The 20,830-nt window shown below is 39.3% G+C and overlaps 3 protein-coding genes across 9 annotated transcripts in view; all 3 read right to left on the bottom strand.

Moving 5' to 3' along the window:
* The window catches only part of LOC114653833 (uncharacterized), a 9,076-nt gene extending 8,716 nt beyond the window's left edge, over positions 1 to 360 (bottom strand). The window contains exon 1 of the mRNA XM_028804382.2: positions 132 to 360. The gene's annotated coding sequence lies outside the window, so the exon portion shown is untranslated. The remainder of the gene's footprint in view (positions 1 to 131) is intronic.
* The window catches only part of LOC114653822 (aerolysin-like protein), a 989,661-nt gene that overhangs the window by 619,952 nt on the left and 348,879 nt on the right, over positions 1 to 20,830 (bottom strand). The gene's annotated exons all lie outside the window — the stretch shown is intronic.
* Positions 10,461 to 20,830, bottom strand: part of LOC114653829 (uncharacterized) — a 192,674-nt gene continuing 182,304 nt past the window's right edge. For 4 of the 7 annotated variants that reach the window (XM_051928977.1, XM_051928978.1, XM_051928975.1 and 1 more), the window contains exon 4: positions 10,461 to 12,417. In XM_051928977.1, coding sequence (XP_051784937.1) covers positions 10,721 to 12,417 — 1,697 coding nt within the window. In that variant the 3' untranslated portion in view covers positions 10,461 to 10,720. Of the gene's footprint in view, positions 12,803 to 15,419; positions 15,489 to 20,830 lie in introns of those variants that run through there. The other 3 variants (XM_028804377.1, XM_051928976.1, XM_051928974.1) reach the window with 3 other exon arrangements.

The raw sequence follows: 20,830 nt of genomic DNA, 5'->3' as shown, positions 1-20,830 counted from the left end.
GGTTATATAAAAACAAGATCTTAACCAAACTCCTTACATGCAAATGCCACTTTAACTGTCATTTAAAGCAATACCAAGGCACTAGAAAATACGATTATAACATTTAATCAAATACATGCAAGTACTCATACCTGAATTAATTCAGCGGAGGGTCACTTGTTGCTTTCAAGACGATGCTTGTTGAATCGAGACAAAAGATTTGAGAAACTTAAATACCCGGGGTGTGTTATCAGTGACCAATCCGAAACAGGCTCACCCGGAGACACCAGTAATTTAATCTCATGTTGATTCGGTAACACGGTAACATTTTACGAGTACTGTGAAGTCACTCATTTATAATCCACGTGTCGTGCAATTGTGTAATTGCACATAACAATAATAGAGGGAGTGAAATTATGTACATAATTTGAATAAACTCAATAAGGCAAATGTTTCTACAGTGATTCGAAAATCTATTGATTTTATTATCACTGTAATGATTTAAAACGCATGTAATACGTGTAATTATGACGTCTGAGGGTGAAAGTTCTGACACGTTTTACGACATACTTATCTGTAATTTTACTACATTTCGCCTTTGATTCAAACGAATTTGCGGAGCTATCTGGACATTCATGAACGGCTGATATTATTATTATTATTATTATTATTATTATTATTATTATTATTATTATTATTATTATTATGATTATTATTATTATTATTGCTGTTGTTTTTATAAGACAACAGATTTTGTTATAGGCTCTCGGCTCATTTGGCACAATAAATAAATAAATTAATAAATAACAGCTGGCTTAAAAAAGCCACAGAGACGTATAAGAAAGCCCCATTCACCGGGTAAGCGCACTGTTTCGTCGCCATAACGTATTGCAGGATGTGATAGCTAAGAACTCAACTTCCTGACGCTGTGAATTGGCTGTTTTGTGCAGACCTGCTGGAGTTTTATTTTAGAATGAAATGTTATACAGTGAATTTGTGAAGCTATATCTTTTATGTGACTCTATTATGAAAAGTTTGCTTAACAATAGAGTTCTGGCTAGTGGTTAATGCTTTGGACTTCTTCAGGTTGTGGGTTCAGATCGTGCAACTAACAATGTGTGACCCAGAAGAAGTCACTTGGCCTGCCTGATAAGCTCCAAGTATAAAATGAAAAGAAATGGAACCAATTGTATCATAAAAGTCGCCTTGGATAAATGCATCAGCCAAATAAGTAATTTTGAGGTTAAGATTAAGGATCAGTATACCTTGTTATTGGTTTTAGAACTAATGACTATTAAAAGAAGATGCTTGACATCTCTGTTAAGTGGCATAGACAGGCACTGCTATTTAACAGGTCTCTGCTTTTGTTTTTTAATGTGGCCTATATTTTAACTTGCCTTGTTTTCTATGAACCAAGGACGCTGTGTTTTTTGATGGAACTAAGTAAACAAGCTTTTGTTTTGGGACATGGTGACTCTGAAAGGACTTCTGGCTGACAAATGACTAAAAAAAATTTCAAAAGTCTTCAAGAAAACAAAGAAAGCTCTCACGCTAGAGCATAAACATTTTAAACATATAAACGTTTTTAAAATTGCATTTTAATGCATATATTAAGGCTTATAAATATTCTAGATGATCAAGATAAAATCAAGATGCATTGTGTTAGCTAGTTAGTGCTATACAGGATTTTAAGAGATGATTGTGAAAAAGGGCCGTCTGCATTCACCTTCAGCTGCATGTCGCTGCCTAACAATACAGCTGCCTGTGCTCGCAAGCGGTCACATTGACGTGTGTGTATGGATGTATATATATACTGTATATATGTATATAGGGCGGCACGGTGGCGCAGTGGGTAGCGCTGCTGCCTCGCAGTTGGGAGATCTGGGGACCTGGGTTCGCTTCCTGGGTCCTCCCTGCGTGGAGTTTGCATGTTCTCCCCGTGTCTGTGTGGGTTTCCTCCGGGCGCTCCGGTTTCCTCCCACAGTCCAAAGACATGCTGTTTAGGTGGATTGGCGATTCTAAATTGGCCCTAGTGTGTGCTTGGTTTGCGGGTGTGTTTGTGTGTGTCCTGTGGTGGGTTGGCACCCTGCCTGGGATTGGTTCCTACCTTGTGCCCTGTGTTGGCTGGGATTGGCTCCAGCAGACCCCCGTGACCCTGTGTTTGGATTCAGCGGGTTGGAAAATGGATGGATGGATATATGTATATATGTAAGTGTATATATATATATATATATATATATATATATATATATATATATATAAACATCCATCCATCCATCCATTTTCCAACCCGCTGAATCCAAACACAGGGTCACGGGGGTCTGCTGGAGCCAATCCCAGCCAACACAGGGCACAAGGCAGGAACCAATCCCGGGCAGGGTGCCAACCCACCGCAGGACACACACAAACACACCAAACACTCACTAGGGCCAATTTAGAATCGCCAATCCACCTAACCTGCATGTCTTTGGACTGTGGGAGGAAACCGGAGCGCCCGGAGGAAACCCACGCAGACACGGGGAGAACATGCAAATTCCACGCAGGGAGGACCCAGGAAGCGAACCCAGGTCCCCAGATCTCCCAACTGCGAGGCAGCAGCGCTACCCACTGTGCCACCGTATATATAAACAATAAAAAAATAATAATTAATTCTTTGCATGTTATATAGCGCTTTCTCAGTACTCAAAGCGCTCAGCAATTGCAGGTTAAGGGCCTTGCTCAAGGGCCCAACAGAGTAGAGTCCCTATTGGCATTTACGGGATTCAAACCGGCAACCTTCTGATTGCCAGTGCAGATCCTAGCCTCAGAGCCACCACTCCACCTATATATATATATATATGGAAGGAAAGGTGATACGGTTTGCATATTTGCAGCTGGAGATCCAGAAATGGAGATAATGAATCACGTATCATAAAGTAATTTTTATTCCTGAGCTTTCAGCCCCTGCCAGGGGCCTTCATCAGAGGATAATGCTTAGACTTACAAGAATCAAAGGCAATATATAGTAAAAATTAGGTGGGGGGGGGTGGGGGGAGCTAAATCAGTGTATTCGGGGGGGGGGGGGGGGAGGGTTATTGGTTGTAAAGTTTTATTTATTATGAAGATGTTCTTCTTAAGTTTGAATATGCTGAGTTTATGTCCAAATGTCTGTTAATGGCGTTCACGTTTGATAGCCAAGATTCAGCCAGGCACTTTTAGTACTGGCCTTAAATCTTACTTGTACATTGTCCCAGTTAAATGTATGTGACCTTGAGTGCTAAGAAAGGTGCCTATTAAATAAAATGTATTATTATTATTATATAATGCATACATATTATATATATATATATATATATATATATATATATATATATATATATATATATATATATATATATATATATATATAAAGAAAGCATTTAAGACTATGTGTTAGTCCTTCCTCATGAATCAATATTTTAATTAATCAAATGAAAGCAAAACGTTTTATATATCAGCTTGCTTTGAGCAATACAGGAATTTAAAGGTTAATTATTAAAGGCTTGTGTTTTTTCTTGCCTGCTCAAGGCCACCTGCCTGCTTCTAGCTCCAGCAGCTTAGCCCTTATCAGTGAAGTTACCTGCTGTGCTTACCAGCTCAGCTGTCTATGATTTTAGCCTTATGGTTCAGTTTTGAATATGTGGGTCATTCTGATTCCAACTTAATAATGAAGATTGATTAATTAAAAGGCCACCAATTTTTGTTAGCTCAAGATAAGGAATGTGAGGAATGTAAAAGATAATTAGGTGATGGTCATCTCTGGGCCAGGCTCAAGTACGACCTAATTGTTATGAAAAGATTGATGATTACTAGGGGAAAGAAGTTTACAAGGTGTGGTAATTGTTATGAAAACAGGCACAGCATGAGGTCATTATTATGAAAATAACATGTAAAGTGAATGACGAGAAAAACGTATGAAGTGGAGATGTTTTTGTGATTAGAACCGAAAGAAAAATGAGCCACTCCCAACCCACTGGGCTCATTTCATGAACTGAGATGGCTTTATGTGCTCTGCAATGGTTTCCTGTATATGCTCTGCAATAAAATCTAAATTCTGACTGGCTATCTGAAGACTGTGCTTGTTTTTTCTTAAGAAGTTGTCTCAATGACAGTAAATGTAAATGAAATAATAACAATAATAATAATAAGTAGCACTGCTTCCTCACAGTAAAGAGACAAGGGTTCACGTCTGAGCCCTTCCTGTGTGGAGTTTGCATCTTCTCCCTGTGTCTGAGTGGGTATCCTCTGGTACTCCTGTTTCCTGCCACAGTCCAAAGACATGCAGGTTAGGTGAACTGGCCCTGTTGTGTGTGTCTTTGGTGTGTGTGTGCGTGCGTGCCTTGAGATGGACTGGTGCCCTACCCAGGGTTTGCTCTATGACTTAACAATCAGCATGGTACACTTTCATGTTGTTCTAAAAAAAGAGTTGCAGTTTTCTATACATTACAAAAACAATAATATTGAGCTTTCTGTTTCTTTCTTTTGTTACAACTGATATGTTTGAAAGGGTAAGAATACTTTATTTACTAAATAATTAAACAATTGTGTGGGGAAGACCCAGGACACGTTGGAGGGACTATGTCTCTCGACTGGCCTGGGAACGCCTCGGGATTCTCCCGGAAGAGCTAGAAGAAGTGGCCGGGGAGAGTGAAGTCTGGGCATCTCTGCTCAAGCTGCTGCCCCCGCGACCCGACCTCGGATAAGCAGGAGACAATGGATGGATGGATAAACAATTGTGTAAACCTTTTTTTAAGCTTATTCAAACTGAAATTATCTGCTGATGAAACAATCAATTTGTGAACATGTAAAAAAAATAAATAAATTTAAAAAAAAAAACTCATAATAGGAAAGAAAAGTTAATCAAACAACTTCATATTATATTTTATATTCAGTCAACTCAAATTTCCTTTTTGAACTTAAATTAAAAATTATTGTAGGACTTAAAACTAGTGTTAGTTGAAAGAACCTAGAAAAAGTGAATACAATCGTTTGTCGTATGTTTTTTTAATGTTACAAATAAAGCTTAATGTATTTCATATAATATATCCTGTAATAATAAATTTCAGACTTAATTTACAACAGGATTAGTGATGTCTTTACTGTACTTTATACATTGTATCGACTCAAGGGACGTTAATGACTCTCTTCTTTGACAGTTTAACAGATTTTTCAAGGCAGTTCAGTTCTTATGAGATACGAAGTCTGTTCATCTTGCGATGAAGTCTGTCAGCTTCTTATCCGGAGACAGCGCAGTCTCCATTGACAATGAACTGATTAGCCTGCTTTTTTATCATTAATTAAAACGGGTAAGTTATGTGGAGTATCAAACTAAATAATGACTACACAGGTCTGGAAGGGATTAAAAGTAGCATATCATGTTATGTTTGAATAGAAACTTTTACGAAAAGAGCCACCTTCCAAAGAAAGAAAGGAGCATTCATAATGTTAATAAGAGTGTAGATGGGCACGGAAAAGGCGGAGTGATTTCATTGATAGGGGCTGGCAGTACCGCCGCTCCCTATACGCAGAGTACGCAGTCTGCGTAGGGCACCAACTCCCAGGGGGGCACCATCCCAGCTGCTCAAAAAAATCGTTTTTATATATTATAATAATAAATTAATATTAATAATATACATATACAAATAAACAAAAATATAAACGTATATATTGCATTTTACGGTGAACGCAGAGTAGGCTAAGCACACCTTATTTGAATAAAGTTCTATTTTGGCCCCTATAGTAGGTGTTTTTTTTATTATTTTATTTTTACTTCCGTAATATTTGGGGGAGGGGGCACAAAAGTAAATTTCTGCTTAGGGCACCCATTTGGCCAGCAACGGCTCTGCTGCCAGGGATGTCGCGTTATTCTTGTAATCAAAATTTATAAATATGTTTGTTCTTTTTTTTTTTTTTTTTTTGAAGAAAATATTCCTATCGCTTATCTGGTTCATCGAGTTCTCTTTATGTTATCCCTGAGATACAGTAACTTGTTAACTCGTCCACCGCTATTGTCACACGGACTCCACCACCCCCGAGAGATTAGGAAGGCAGCTGTTGGGTCTGCGGGTCGAGGTGATTACGGGCGGTCATAACATAAAAAGCCTGAAGAAGAAAGCGATTTATCGTGGAGTAGTACGAACATTTCTTCAGAAACCCTTTATGAAAATACAACTGTTATTTAACAGACTGATAGTACATTAGAGCCTACATGCACTTTAAAAATCCTGGTTCTTTAATTTCACTTGATGTTTCTCTGCTGGGTTGTGTGGTTCCTCGTAGAACTATTGATGGACAAAGCACCATTTCATTTTTAATTCGGCGAAGGCTTTTTGCATTTGATGTTGGTTGTTTGCAGGAAGTTTACTCAGGCCAGGAATCCCAAGTCTAAACCAGTCCACACAATATACATCAGTTTTTTTTGTACAGGCACAGACTCAAAAAACCAACAAACACCATTTTGTCTTGGAATCTTTTATGAATGAGGAGACAGTAGATTCAGCTTTTACACATCTATTTCACTCTTAAACATTAGTCTCAAGACAACCTCTGATAAAGTGTGGAACATCCATCCATCCATCCATTTTCCAACCCGCTGAATCCGAACACAGGGTCACGGGGGTCTGCCGGAGCCAATCCCAGGGCACAAGGCAGGAACCAATCCCAGGCAGGGTGCCAACCCACCGCAGGACACACACAAACACACCCACACACCAAGCACACACTAGGACAATTTAGAATCGCCAATCCACCTAATCAGCATGTCTTTGGACTGTGGGAGGAAACCGGAGCCCCCGGAGGAAACCCACGCAGACACGGGGAGAACATGCAAACTCCACGCAGGGAGGACCCGGGAAGTGAACCCAGGTCCCCAGGTCTCCCAACTGCGAGGCAGCAGCGCTACCCACTGCGCCACCGTGCCGCCCAAGTGTGGAACAACACTTCATAAATAAATAAACCATGTAGTTCTATAATATGCATATTAAAACAAATGTGCAAAAAGCACTGAACCGCAAAAAAGTAGTTGTCAGTGGAATCCACAGTGCAGAGATTATGTTTGCAATTTCAGTTTGGAATCTACACAGCTGAGCCGCTGTCAGTGTCTGGATGGTAATTCTGAATACTCATCCACCAAGGTTGAAAAGACCACTTTGAATTTCTTCAATAGACAAAAGACTGGAAAAAAAATGTCTCTGGGCTACAGAATTATGTCAACCATTTTTTAAAGAATGCACTTGGTAAGCAAAAACTATGAAACATTTCGTGTAGCCTGTTCCGTAACTCTCTCATCATAGCGCTAGGGGTTACCTGTCAGAGCGCGAGAGACGCACTTTAAAAATATTAAAATAAAGTACAATGAAGTCACGTTCATTAACAAACTTATCATGCAATAAAGAACAACGGGTACATTTAAAAACACTAATCATTCCACTCACATACGTGTTTCATTAATTAAAAAAAAAGAAAAAAAAATCGTTAAAAATGTGACCATACGCTACACTTCATTAAAATTTGAAGCACAAATAAAACAAAATAAATACACAGTAACAAATACCAAAACCCATACGACATCCAAATATAATTTAAAGTATATTATTAACTTTTAAACAATCTTCATATATAACTTTAACCACAAAAGCACCAGACGTACAGTGTATGAGCGGGTGTGGAGAGTCCGCTACTCTCCTTACAAGAATTCGGCGTCAGTTCTTCTTGGCTTGCGGGCGACCTCGGTAGCGTAGCAGACTCTTCGATGTGTGGAAAGGCACAAAGAGGTGGCCACCCCAGTTTGTAGACTATTTGCCAACTATATTTATTGCTTTGGGTGGCGCAGTGGGTAGCGCTGCTGCCTCGCAGTTAGGAGATCTGGGGACCTGGGTTCTATTCCCGGGTCCTCCCTGCGTGGAGTTTGCATGTTCTCCCATGTCTGCGTGGGTTTCCTCCGGGTGCTCCGGTTTCCTCCCACAGTCCAAAGACATGCAGGTTAGGTGGATTGGCGATTCTAAATTGGCCCTAGTGTGTGCTTGGTGTGTTTGTGTGTGTCCTGCGGTGGGTTGGCACCCTGCCCAGGATTGTTTCCTGCCTTGTTGGCTGGGATTGGCTCCAGCAGACCCCCGTGACCCTGTGTTCGGATTCAGCGGGTTGGAAAATGGATGGATGGATTTATTGCTGTATTAATTCAACAGTGGGGATACAGCACTGAGCTACACAAGAACACTTCTCCTTTTTTCTCCCTTTATCTTCGCTTCACCCACCAAATTTCCCCTCCCTTAAATAATCCATCAATTAACTTTATTGAAATTTCCTGACATGAACTCCTGCTTACAATAGCGCTCCAGTTTAACTGTCAAAGCGCAAGACGGACGTGAAGTCTAAACTTGACTTGAACAAAAACAAGAAACCATCAGAAACCGTAAAAGAAAACCTCCAACGTTAAACCGAATGGATATGTGCCCACTACAGAGCAATAACGGCTGCTCGTTTTCCAGTGTAATAACATTATATAATTTCACCATTAGTTTATCTCACTGGTTACTCTGAATGCCAGGCCAGGCAGCAGGCCACCGGGAAAGCTCCAGCTGATTGTAAATGTCAGTCCGGCTCTGGACGCTACCGAGGTCACTCAAGAGCCAAGAAAGAATCGGCTTCTGGTAAAATGAAAATAGCGGATTCCATTCGCCCGCTCTTACAGCACAGCATCCAGAACATACAGTTTTTACATCCGCATTGACCTACTGCACAATTTGGATTCTTGGACCGTGCTGTTTCAAATGGTGTCTCCGGTTGAGTAGCACAAGTCTCAGGACAGCGGACATTATAGTTGCTGGCAGGAGAGAGATACTATCCCACTTTAAAGGATGCTACTGATTACATAACTGCAGGTGGATTAGTTAATTCATCAAAGCTACAAAGAGCCTCATCTGCGTTAATGTAACCATACATTACATTTAAATCGCAACATCGACTTATAATAATAATAATAATAGGGGGACATTCAAAAAGTTTCCACACTTTTTAAAACTCTGTTCATTAAGAATTTCAAAAACAAATTACATCACTTTTCTACATAGACACTTTCGTTTGCGATGCAATTTTCCCAGCGTCGCACCAACTTTTAATGCCCAATTACTGCTCCTCCAGCCTTCACCGTTTCCAACGAAAATATAAAACTGCGGAAACTTTTTTGAATGTCCCTTGTATTATTATTATTAATAATTATTATTATTACTACGTTTTCCAAGAGAGTCGGTGTGTTTTTCATGGTCTACTTAGGGCGATCTATGTCTATCTGTGGCAGAATCGCAGGAAAAAATCCAAATTAAGAAGGATTTAAAAAAAAACAAAAAACGTGTGGGTCGGTTCACTCCTTAATTTATGAACGAGATTACGTACCACTTAATTTACGAATGGTTTTAAGTAGGCGGCACGGTGGCGCAGTGGGTAGCGCTGCTGCCTCGCAGTTAGGAGACCCGGGTTCACTTGCAGTAATGCAGTAATCTCCACATACATCTGCTCAGAAAAGACCTCCCTCATTCATTGCTGGGTATAGGGAGACTTGAAACTTATCAGCATCCAGTGAAGATGTCAGTCTGCTGTCAAGATATATTTATACACCTTCACACAATCAATTATTTAAAAAAACAGTTTATTTTTTGCTGATTAACATAGTCCACACATGACAGAGATGTGGAAAAAAATGGAGTACTGTGATTTGTATTGAGAACATATAAACAACACACAAACACAGGAATTAAACTCAGATTTTTGAGGCACAAAGCACTAGATCTTTAGCAGTTGAAGGCCATCATACACAACAAATATAAGATTTGAAATATTCTAGCTGGGTCTAAAGTAACTGCAGGGAAAATAAGTAACAGGGTTTTAGTCAGGGTCATGGATGTGTCATGCCAGCATACGATAAAACACCTGTTAAAGCAATGTGGTGTTATCTCCATGTTTGATTGCAAGAGAGCAACAAAACTCTCAAAGGGAAAGATTTCTTACAGGTTCAAGCCCCTGATGCAGTTAGGATATTTTTTAGCACCATGTGAATTCTTCTTCAAGTAAATAATTTAAAAAATATATTTTGTCTTGTAATTTGGCATCAGAGAAATAGCTTTGGACTCTGGAGGTAAACTGATAGCTTAAATATTAGTCCCCTCCGGCAGTATCTTAGGTTAAAGGGACTGTGGGATGGTAGCACGGATGACTTTATGACGTTGACCCAGGACACTTCTTTGTTTTGTAAAGGTAACTTCATTGCCACGTTCCTAAATGCCAGGTCAAGGTCTTTATACTTTCACAGACCAAAGGAAAAAAGATCACTGTCAATGTTTGCTGTACACTGAATTAATAATGAAACACAAGATAGTTGCCAGCCTATTGTCAACAAATTCAGCAAACCCACCGTAGTTGTAAGACATTATGATTTTACACTTTTTTTACAGAAAAACTACTTTGTAGAAAGAAAGTGGACAAGAAAAGAGTAAAGAGAAGGAAATGCATCTTTTAAAATGCTATCTGGTCTCATTGTTTTTGGTGTTACTTAACATATATTGCTATATTTTAAAAACGTCTTTAAAAAATTTCAATACGGATTATATCTTTCACCAACCTGTTAAGGGTTATCATGATTAACCCTGAAAAAGCATATTTTTTTTAATGTTTTTTTCTATATTTAGCAGAAGCAAAGCAGAATGAAATCCATGACTTTCTGTGGTCTCCTCTAGGTGAACTGATCCTCTTCCTCCTTGGTGAGCTCCTTTAGCCCAGCCTGCACATTGCTCTTAATCCTCTTGCGCTTCACACCTGAAATTGGTGGCAGCACAGCCTGCAGCTCATTTTCAATTTTCTCAACTCGTGCATTTAAAAGGCAATCAAAATCATTTTTATTCTTCAGCACAAGATTTTCTATCCCCTCCTGTGCAGACTTGCAGTCACTTGCCAGTTTTGCGCGTTCCCATTCAAACTGAGGGTTTTTGGGATCCAGTGCCATGAGCTTTCCAAGACTGCTGACACGATCCATAAGGTAAAGACTGGAAACTTCGGTATAAGTTCCAGCAATCATATGGACCAGACTGGCAATGTTGGATGACTGGAAAGTATAAGTGTAGATCATATCTTTAACGAAAGATTCAGAGGAATAGCCTTCGATTTTTGAGACTGAATCAGCTGTGTCAACAAACTGTTTCAAAGGCTTATTCAGGGATGCTTTGATCAAGTTGGAGATCATCTGGAAGAACCGAACCATTTTCTCCCACTGCTCCTTCACTCGCCCCATGGCATCAAGACCCTTGACCAGCATCTTCACTGCGGTATTAAAATCGATCTCCTTTACTTCACAGCTGTGCATGGTGACAAAAATGTCAGCCAGCTCCTGGTTGTTCTTCTTTAGATTCTCCATATTCTTCTCATACATGTCCTGTGTTTGCTTAAGGTGGGCTTGGCTTTGCTCAATTTTGAATCGAGCATTGTCACAAGTGGTTTGAACTACACTTTTCTTTTGTCCAGTAGTTTGCTGAGCAATATTTGGAGGAGTTACAGAAAAGGAAGAAGAAGAAGTGAAAGACTTGCTCTCAGTGTCAAACCTTTCTGCTTGGTCTTTTAGATTTCTAATCTTCTTAATTATTTCACTAGTTTCTTCATCAGTAAAGCCTTTTGGGGGTTTGTACTCTGCCATTTTGCAGCAAATAGAGATGCCATCTTGACATATCTCAATTGCTTTCTCTTGGGGTTTACACTTCTCTTTGCCTTTTAATTTTTTTTCTATTTCTTCAAATTGTGTTTTAACCCAGTTGGATCTTAGAGATTCATTTTTCTCATCATATATTTCCTTCCATTTAATTTTATCATTTTTCACAAAAGCATTCAGTTGCTGTGCCCATTTAAGTAGCTGTACTGATATGACATAAATTTCATTAACAACTAAGGGATTTAAGGGCTCTTCCATTTTACAGGAATTTTGAATTAAATGTTTGACACCCCTGGCTGCTGAACACGGTGCGGTGACAATTGAAACCATTCCAGAAATAAGATTATTCATTGACTCTGTTAAGCCTTCCACAAAATTCATCCCAATGATTTCCCAGCCTGAAGGCATTGAGTCCATGGATTTCTTAAACTGGTCTTGAGCCTCGTCAAGTTGTTTGGACAGTTGGTCTAGGTTCTGCTGTGACAGTTTTTTAGCTAATTTTGCAGACTCTTCCTTTATTTTAGCTTCTATTAACTTCATTTTGATAATTTTCAAATCTTCCTCATAAACCTGCTTTGCATTCATGCAGGCTTCTAACATCTCCTGAATGAGCAGAATGACATCCATGAATTTCTTTTCTGTTGTCTCTGCCAGTCTAGTGCACTCGGTGGCGATGCCATCTATGTTTTTCAACTGAGCAGGTAGAAGTGCTTCCACTATGTCAGGATTACCTTGCATGAGGGTCTTCACAGCCATTTTCATGTAACTGGGTACATTGTCAGAGTGAAGTCGGATTTGGTCCATGTTCTTGTGAGCTTCATTAAAAGCCATCCATCCATTGTTTGACACCTGCATAAGACAAGCTCGGAAGGAATCTGGATAGCGGATATATTTGAACCCACCTATGGGTGGATTCTTGTTAATGGAGAAGTCATTGTTTGATGAAATGAACACCAACTCCCCTAGAATGGCAATAGAGAGTGGACCTGGCATCAGGAACTCTTCCCAGTTAGCATTGGGCTTCATCAGAAGAGCATTCATTTGTCTTACATCTTCTGCTTTGGAGACGCTCTGGACAGCCTTTTGGACATCTTGTGAAGACATTGTTCAGGTTTCCTGTTAAAAACAAGTTATTTCCATTCATTAGTAAAATAAAAGAAATTTGGTAAAAAAAATACATGTGCAACCAATGAAACTGTGTCTCTTGCTTTCACTCATTGATCATGGTAGCAGAGGCTGGTGACATGTTACATGTTCACAAGGCATGCAAGTAAAAATGTAATTGTAATATGTACATGTGACAACACACTTGAATCATTGATGTGAAGTTACTGCTTAGAACATTAGAACAAAGCTCGCCAGTCCTATCCACTTATTTCTTCCAAAAAAACATCAAGTCGAGATTTGAAAATCCCTAAAGTCTAACTGTCTACCACACTACTTGGTCACTTATTCCAAGTGTCTATCGTTCTTTGTCTAAAGAAAAACTTCCTAATGTTTGTGTGAAATTTACCTTTAACAAGTTTCCAACTGTGTCTCCGTGTTCTTGATGAACTCATTTTAAAATAACAGTCTTGATCCACTGGACTACTTCCCTTCAAAATTTTAAACACTTCCATCATGTCACCTCTTAATCTTCTTTTGTTTAAAATGTAAAGGCTCAACTCTTTTAATCTTTCCACATAACTCATCCCCTGTAGCCCTGGAATCAGCCTAGTTGCTCTTCTCTGGACTTTTACTAGTGCTGCTATGTCCTTTTTGTAGCCTGGTGACCAAAAACTGCACACAGGACTCCAGATGAGGCCTCACCAGTGTGTTATAAAGCTTCAGTAGAACTACCTGTTACTTGTACTCCACACATCAAGGCGCTATATAACCTGACATTCTGTTAGCCTTCTCAATGGCTTCTGAACACTATCGGGAAGTCGATAGCTTAGAGTCCACTATGACTCCTAAATCCTTCTCATAAGGTGTACTCTCGATTTTCCGACCACCCATTGTGTATTCAAACCTAACATTTTTACTTCCTATGTGTAATACTTTCCATTTACTGACATTAAATTTCATCTGCCACAAGTCTGCCCAAGCCTGTATGCTGTCCAAGTCCTTCTGTAATGATATAACGGATTCCAAAATATCTGCTAATCCACCTATCTTGGTATCATCTGCAAACTTAACCAGCTTGTTACTTACTGTATATTCCTATCTAAATCATTTATATATATTAATTCCAAATTTAGGTATGTGTCTGTCCTGCATTACATGTAAAACATTTTTAAACCTATTCAACGGCTCCTCGACTGTCTCCACACTTAAAAGCTTATCCCAGTCTATCCTACTTAGTGTGGTGGACGGCCGGGGGTTGTGCCCGGCTGGGATGCCTGGAAGGACCAGGAGAGGGAGTACACCTCCCCTGGACCACGAGAGGGCGGCTGCCCTGGACTGTATGGGGGCCGCAGGAACTGAGCATGGAACCTCAACCCTATTGGGGCCTGTGGCCACCACAAGGGGGCACCCGGAGGATTGAGGAGCCCTGGATGTCAGCAGGTCGCCAGAGAGCACCTGGAACACATCCGGGTGATTATAAAAGAAGGTATCCGTCAATAAGGGCGCGCACATAAATAAAAGCGATCTTCAAAAGGGCGACCTCAATTGAGCGCCGAATAAAGGCGCGCGTAAATAAAGGCGAGCTTCAAAAGGATGACCTCAACTGAGCGCCGAATAACTGTGCGCATAAATAAAGGAGTGCTTCAAAAGGGTGACGTCAATTGGGCGCAGCGAATAAAGGCAAACGCAACAAAATTACAGAAAATGTATTAGATTAAGGCAATGATTGAACGTATAAAAAGGTGAAAGCAAGAATATTAAAACATCCAATTAATTAATGCATGAACTTCTAACGAACTACTTCTAACGAACTATTTCTAAAGCTCTCTATATTTCCTTGTTTTCAAAATTACAGAAAATTAGATTAACGCAATGACTGAATGTATAAAAATGTGAAAGCAAGTTATACTTGAAGCTGTAGATTATGTGCAATGCCACGTAGATATTCGAGATGCGGTCTATTAGCATAATCAAGGACAATTAATTTAATTCGCTCCGAAGGTCATCCTTTTGAAGCGCTCCTTTATTAGCGCGCGCATTTATTCGGTGCTCAATTGAGGTCGTCCTTTTGAAGATCGCTTTTATTTATGTGCGTTTTTATTTTCCGCGCCCAATTGAGGTCGCCCTTTTGAAGGTCACCTTTTTGTGCGCGCCCTTATTGAATAGAACCATAAAAGAAGCCGCCTCCCTTCGAACAGTCGAGTCGAGTCGGGAGGAAGAAGGCAACGCTCGGGAGGAGAGGTAGAAAGGCGGAAGGAGAAGTCCGAAGAGGAGAGGAAGGACAGAGCTAAAGGTGTTTGGTGCAAGAGCACTGTGTTGTGTACCGGGCTGTATTAATTAAACGTGTGTGTTTGGAACATTCGGTGTCTGTGTCTGGGGCTGGCTTACCACATTAGACATTGTCGCATCTGCTCAAAATTAGCCCTACCAAAGTTCAACTTAATTTTAGTCTTTGCATCTGCACTCTTACAAAATACTGAAAATTATCAATTAATGTGGAACTAAAATGAATATACGGTACCGTAATGTCAAGTTGTGAATTGGCATGCACAGGTCAGATCGGGCCGTACCATAAAGTGGATTTTTTTTGTTTTTTTCATTAAGCGCATGCAGTGTGTGTCAGTACCTGGTCCCTGTTGCCTGCCCGATCCGTGCGCGCGGGCGTATTGAAAGGGTACGTTATCGTACACTTTACGGTGCTGCCCAATCTGTTTGACGCATGCATGAACACTTTACGGCATGTTAGGCTTTCAATACGCATGCGCACGCGGATCGGGCAGGCACGCAGGTCAGGTAGCGACCATAGACATGTATAGATAGACGCCGCATTCACAGTGTTGCCCAGTCGACACGGTACGTCAGCGCGTACGCCATATTGCGAGTGGCAAAAGTGCCATTTAAACTAATACAGGTAAACGTGGAAAACGAGTTTTCTGATGAAAAAACAATAACGTTTAAAGCAGTATTGTTTACATACAACAGATTTTGGCGAATTGTTTAAATGCAATTATTTATATCCATTTATACACTAATAATGACAATTATTAAATAATAATAATTATTATTATTAAATAATTCCTCCCATATAAGTAACATTTCTCTGACTGCCTTCACCATCTCCGAAACATTTCTCGACTTTGTCCTGTTCTTATGCAGCACAGTACTGAAGTATTGGTTAATGCCCGAGTCACCTCACGTATAGATTACTGTAATGCTATTCTATCTGGCATCCCACAAAAACTTATCCATCGCTTACAACTTCTTCAAAATTCTGCTGACAGGAAAATAACCTGCTGTTCTAAATCCACTGAACATATTACACCTCTTCTCTCTCAACTTCACTGGCTCCCTGTTAACTACAGAATACAATACATAATACTGCTCTTAACATTTAAAGCTCTCCACAACCTCACTGATCTCCTCCAGACTTACACTCCTTTCGCTCACTCAGATCCTCATCTGCATCTCGACTTTCTGTACCGCACATCAAACTCAGTTCTATTGGAGCTCGAGCGTCTCTCATTGTGCTCCTCAATTCTGGAATTCTCTTCCCTCTCATATACGTCAGCTCGATTCAATAACACATTTTCAAACTACCCTCAATACTTATCTTTTCAAACTTGCATACCAATTGTGAATTCTGCACTGTTACTGCCAGTTATCTTTGTTTGTCTTTATTTTAACAGTGAAATGATACACTCAATAACACAAATAAACAATTTTATTGTATACAAATTGGCTTAATAATTTCTGAAAACATTTCACTCATCCCTCTCTCAATCTCTCTTTCTCTCTCACACACACACATGCGCACACACACACAATGTGGTTACTTAAATATATACAGGATAGGATCTAAAATCCATGAAACAGAACTGTCTTACATAGCTTTTTCCATGTGTTGCCACTCTGTAATTTGAGAGTATTCAGTCTGGCAATATGGTGCAGCCTTAGTTTGTGTAAGACAGACACAACTAAAGACATGAGCATAAAATGATGGTTGTCAATTTCAAACTGTGTTTCCTCGATGTGCTCCTTGAGTAAAAACACATCATCTGAACCAATCTCAGCCCGAACAAACTGATTGGTCAAAGATACACTGACAGCTTGCCCTAATGTCGACTGTCGGATAACATGCTCAGCTATTTTGACCACCTTGACTGGACCCTCAGAAGGAATCATCAAACCTCCTTTGTTTTTTAATGTGAGCGAGTGGTAGCTTTGATCATATGATGCTGGTACAGCATCTGTTACCAAACTAGCGTGGCACACATCACAGGACAGCTTCCTCAAAATCCCGTCTAAGGGCTACTACCTCCCACTGCTTCCTGAGGTGGATTTCTTTGGGAAACTTTCAAAGTTTGAGAAATGTTAACAACTAACAACAATCTACATAGTTAGTGACTAAATACATTTAGCCAAAACGTTGTTTGGAGGCTCACCTAAGCACATAAATGCATAGCTTTGCTAGATTAGACTGGAGTAGCTAAAGTTAAGATTATAAAATGGGATTTTCTAATGGCCTAATATAACCAAAACTATTGTTCAGCTTTACCTATGAAATGTAATCCCTGTGATCTGGTTTGGAGCGTACAGAGATTTGTACAATCCCAAACAGCATATGCTTGAGGCATCTTTATTCATTACTTCACTCCACAGCAGTGCCACTCACAATATGGCGGCGACGTTGACGTACAATGCTGCTGGTCATAAGGCGATCAGTAATTCTATGTTTATGGTAGCAACAGGGTCCATGAAGCCCAACGCGTCCCATAATCTATAGTAATAAAAGGCAAAGCCCTCACTGACTGACTCACTCACTGACTGACTGACTGACTGACTCATCACTAATTCTCCAACTTCCCGTGTAGGTGGAAGGCTGAAATTTGGCAGGCTCATTCCTTACAGCTTACTTATAAAAGTTAGGCAGTTTTCATTTCAAAATTATACGCGTAATGGTCATAACTGGAACCTCTTTTTTGTCCATATACTGTAATGGTAGGCAGCAAGATGGCCGTAGGAGACTGAGTTGCGTGTCGCGTCATCACGCCTCCCACGTAATCACGTGAACTGACTGTGAACTCAGTACGTAGAAAAGAAGGAGGAGCCCCAAAGAGCGCAGAAGAAAACATTCATTACACAATTGACAAGGCAGCGAAACAATAAGAAGCGAGTGAGTCACGCACACAAGCATCTTCATAAGACACGAGGTTTAAAAAAGCACGGTGTAAACCGTAAGTCTAAATTAACTTTATAGAAACGCTCCCGCTGCCGTTTGCAATACCATATTCGCGAGATACAAGTTTAATGAGAAGACACGAGGTATAAAAAAGCACGGTGTAAACCGTAACCGTAACTTTATAGAAACGCTCCCGCTGCCGTTTGCAATGCAATATTCGCGAGATACAAGTTTAATGAGAAGACACGAGGTATAAACGAGAGTTTGCATCACTTTGTAACAGAGTTAAAATTGCTGTAGCGAGAAAACTTTTAACTGCCGGGTCTTAGCTAACATTAAATAAACCCGTGGACATCGCAACATCACACAAGAGAGTGGCTCACGTGAAGTGACTGAACGCAGCAGGAGTGATCACTTCCATGAATCAAACCTGTTCAAAAAACACATTACACAATTGATAAGGTAGGAAAACAATATGAAACAAGGCACGGTATAAACCGTAACTTTAAGTTTATAGAAACGCTGCCGTTTGCAATACCATATTCGCCCCTGCGAAGCGCGGTGATTTTGCTATATATATTAAACTATTTCAACCATTGTATGATCTGCTTCTCGCAACTGAAAGAGGGCACCGTGGCAGAAGTTAGCCGACTTGCTCACCAACCACAAGCGTTACCTGGTAGGTAACCACCCATACAATCAGATTGTGAATCAGACTACGAATGCCTGCAATGTAATTACCCCGATCTACATGCTGTCAAATGAACGAACCTCACGCCGTGGCACAACGTTAGGGGCTTCGCCTCTACGTTCGAGGATCGATTCCCGTAAGGGAGTGCAGTGACTGTGTACTCCTGATGCGCCCACAATTACGGCGAAACACGTGTCGCATACTATGCATCTTCAAAGCACGGTGTAAACAGTAAGTTTAAATTGAGTTTATAGAAACGCTCCCGCTGCCGTTTGCAATACCATATTAGATGACTTTGTAACAGAGTTAAAATTGCTGGAGCGATAAATTTTTAACTGCCGGGTCATGTCGCCTGTTCTTGGGTAGGTACACCAAAAAATGTATACATTTATGCATGTAATGAGCAAACAAAAAATGTACTATACCTGAAAGCACTACAGTAGTACTCAATGTATCTTTACTTCTTAAATGTTAATGTTTTACTGTTTAATAATTTATACGCTTCTTATATGTTATTCAGATTCTTTTATCAAAATACCAGTAACAGCGCACTGCACGATAACGTGGAGTGAATACACTTGACATGACCATTCATAGTATTTATCCTCTTTCTCTGTACGTTTACCATTCGTTTGCTCAGAGGTTGATGCGCTTGCTGCTTAATGAGCAGCTCTTGACCCTAGCGTCCCGCTGCTTCTCTTCTTTCGTCGGCATCTTTTCCCGTTAAAACTGATTTTTTTTAAACTTAGTATGTTTTCTTTAATTTTTCAGTTAAGCTGGCACTTAAGTCTTCAATCTGCCTCAAGAATGATTAGCGAAGGTGGTAGACAATGAAAACGTCAGCCGTACGCATCCGCCACGCACGCACTGGTGCGCGCAGCTGTGAGTTGATTCTACAATAAAATAAAATAAAGATAAAAAGAGTAATAACTTGCAGCACCGCTATTCAATTACACTTGCCTAACGCCTCTCCTAAGGGGAAATACTGTGTGATCTGGGCATCCGTCAAAGCAGCAATCACAAGCCCGATTAGAAAGCGGGAAGCTGTGATTTGTCGTCTCCCTCCCATGTAACAATCACAGCCCGTGTTGCAACGCACTATGTATGTATATGTATATATGTGTATGTGTGTGTATATGTATGTGTGTGTATATATATATATATATATATATATATATATATATATATATATATATATATATATATATATATATATATATGTGTTCATATGTGTGGGAAAGCTAATAGTAGACGTGACGTAGTATCTGTGTACTAAATTTCAAGTCAATAGGTGAAACGGTTTGCGAGCTACAGCTGATTTAAAATCCTGGACAGACAAACAAATAGCCACGGTAGTGTTTTATAGAAGAACATTTTAATGTTTAATAATTTATATTTATATGCAATGTGCTTCTTATATATTACTTCATATTCTCAAATGATAATGATGTTAATGTTGTTTATATTGATTTCTATGTTATTGTAAGTGCTCTTTATTTGTGGAAAAATAAATTTGGCAATTAAACTTATTTTATACATACATTTTATTTTTTTCTCTTGCACTCAGTGAGCGAATCCACTGGGTAATCAGCTATATATATATATATATATATATATATATATATATATATATATATATATATATAGATAGATAGATAGATAGATAGATATATGTGTATGTATGTAGATATACAAATATGTATATATATGTATATATGTTTATATATATGTAGATATACAAATATGTATATATATGTATATATGTGTATATATATGTAGATATACAAATATGTATATGTATATGATAGATAGATAGATAGATAGATAGATAGATAGATGTATATGTGTCTGCATGTGTGTATATATATATATATATATATATATATATATATATATATATATATATATATATATGTATGTGTATATATATGTTGATATATGTATATATATGTGGATGTGTATATGTATATATTTATGTATATACAGTATGTTTATGTATATATATGTTTACATAACCTCTTTAACACACTACTTCTCCGCTGCGAAGTGCGGGTATTTTGCTAGTTCTAAAATAAAATAAACATAAAAACAGTAATACAATCATCACCCATAAAGCGGATAGCAGACGTGACGTATTATATGTGTACCACATTTCAAGTCAATAGGT

This window comes from Erpetoichthys calabaricus, chromosome 6, assembly GCF_900747795.2.
Source record: "Erpetoichthys calabaricus chromosome 6, fErpCal1.3, whole genome shotgun sequence".
NCBI classification, from domain to species: Eukaryota; Metazoa; Chordata; class Cladistia; order Polypteriformes; family Polypteridae; genus Erpetoichthys; species Erpetoichthys calabaricus.
The sequence above is the reverse complement of the archived record's forward strand: the minus strand, read 5'-3'. Positions and strand labels throughout refer to the sequence as shown.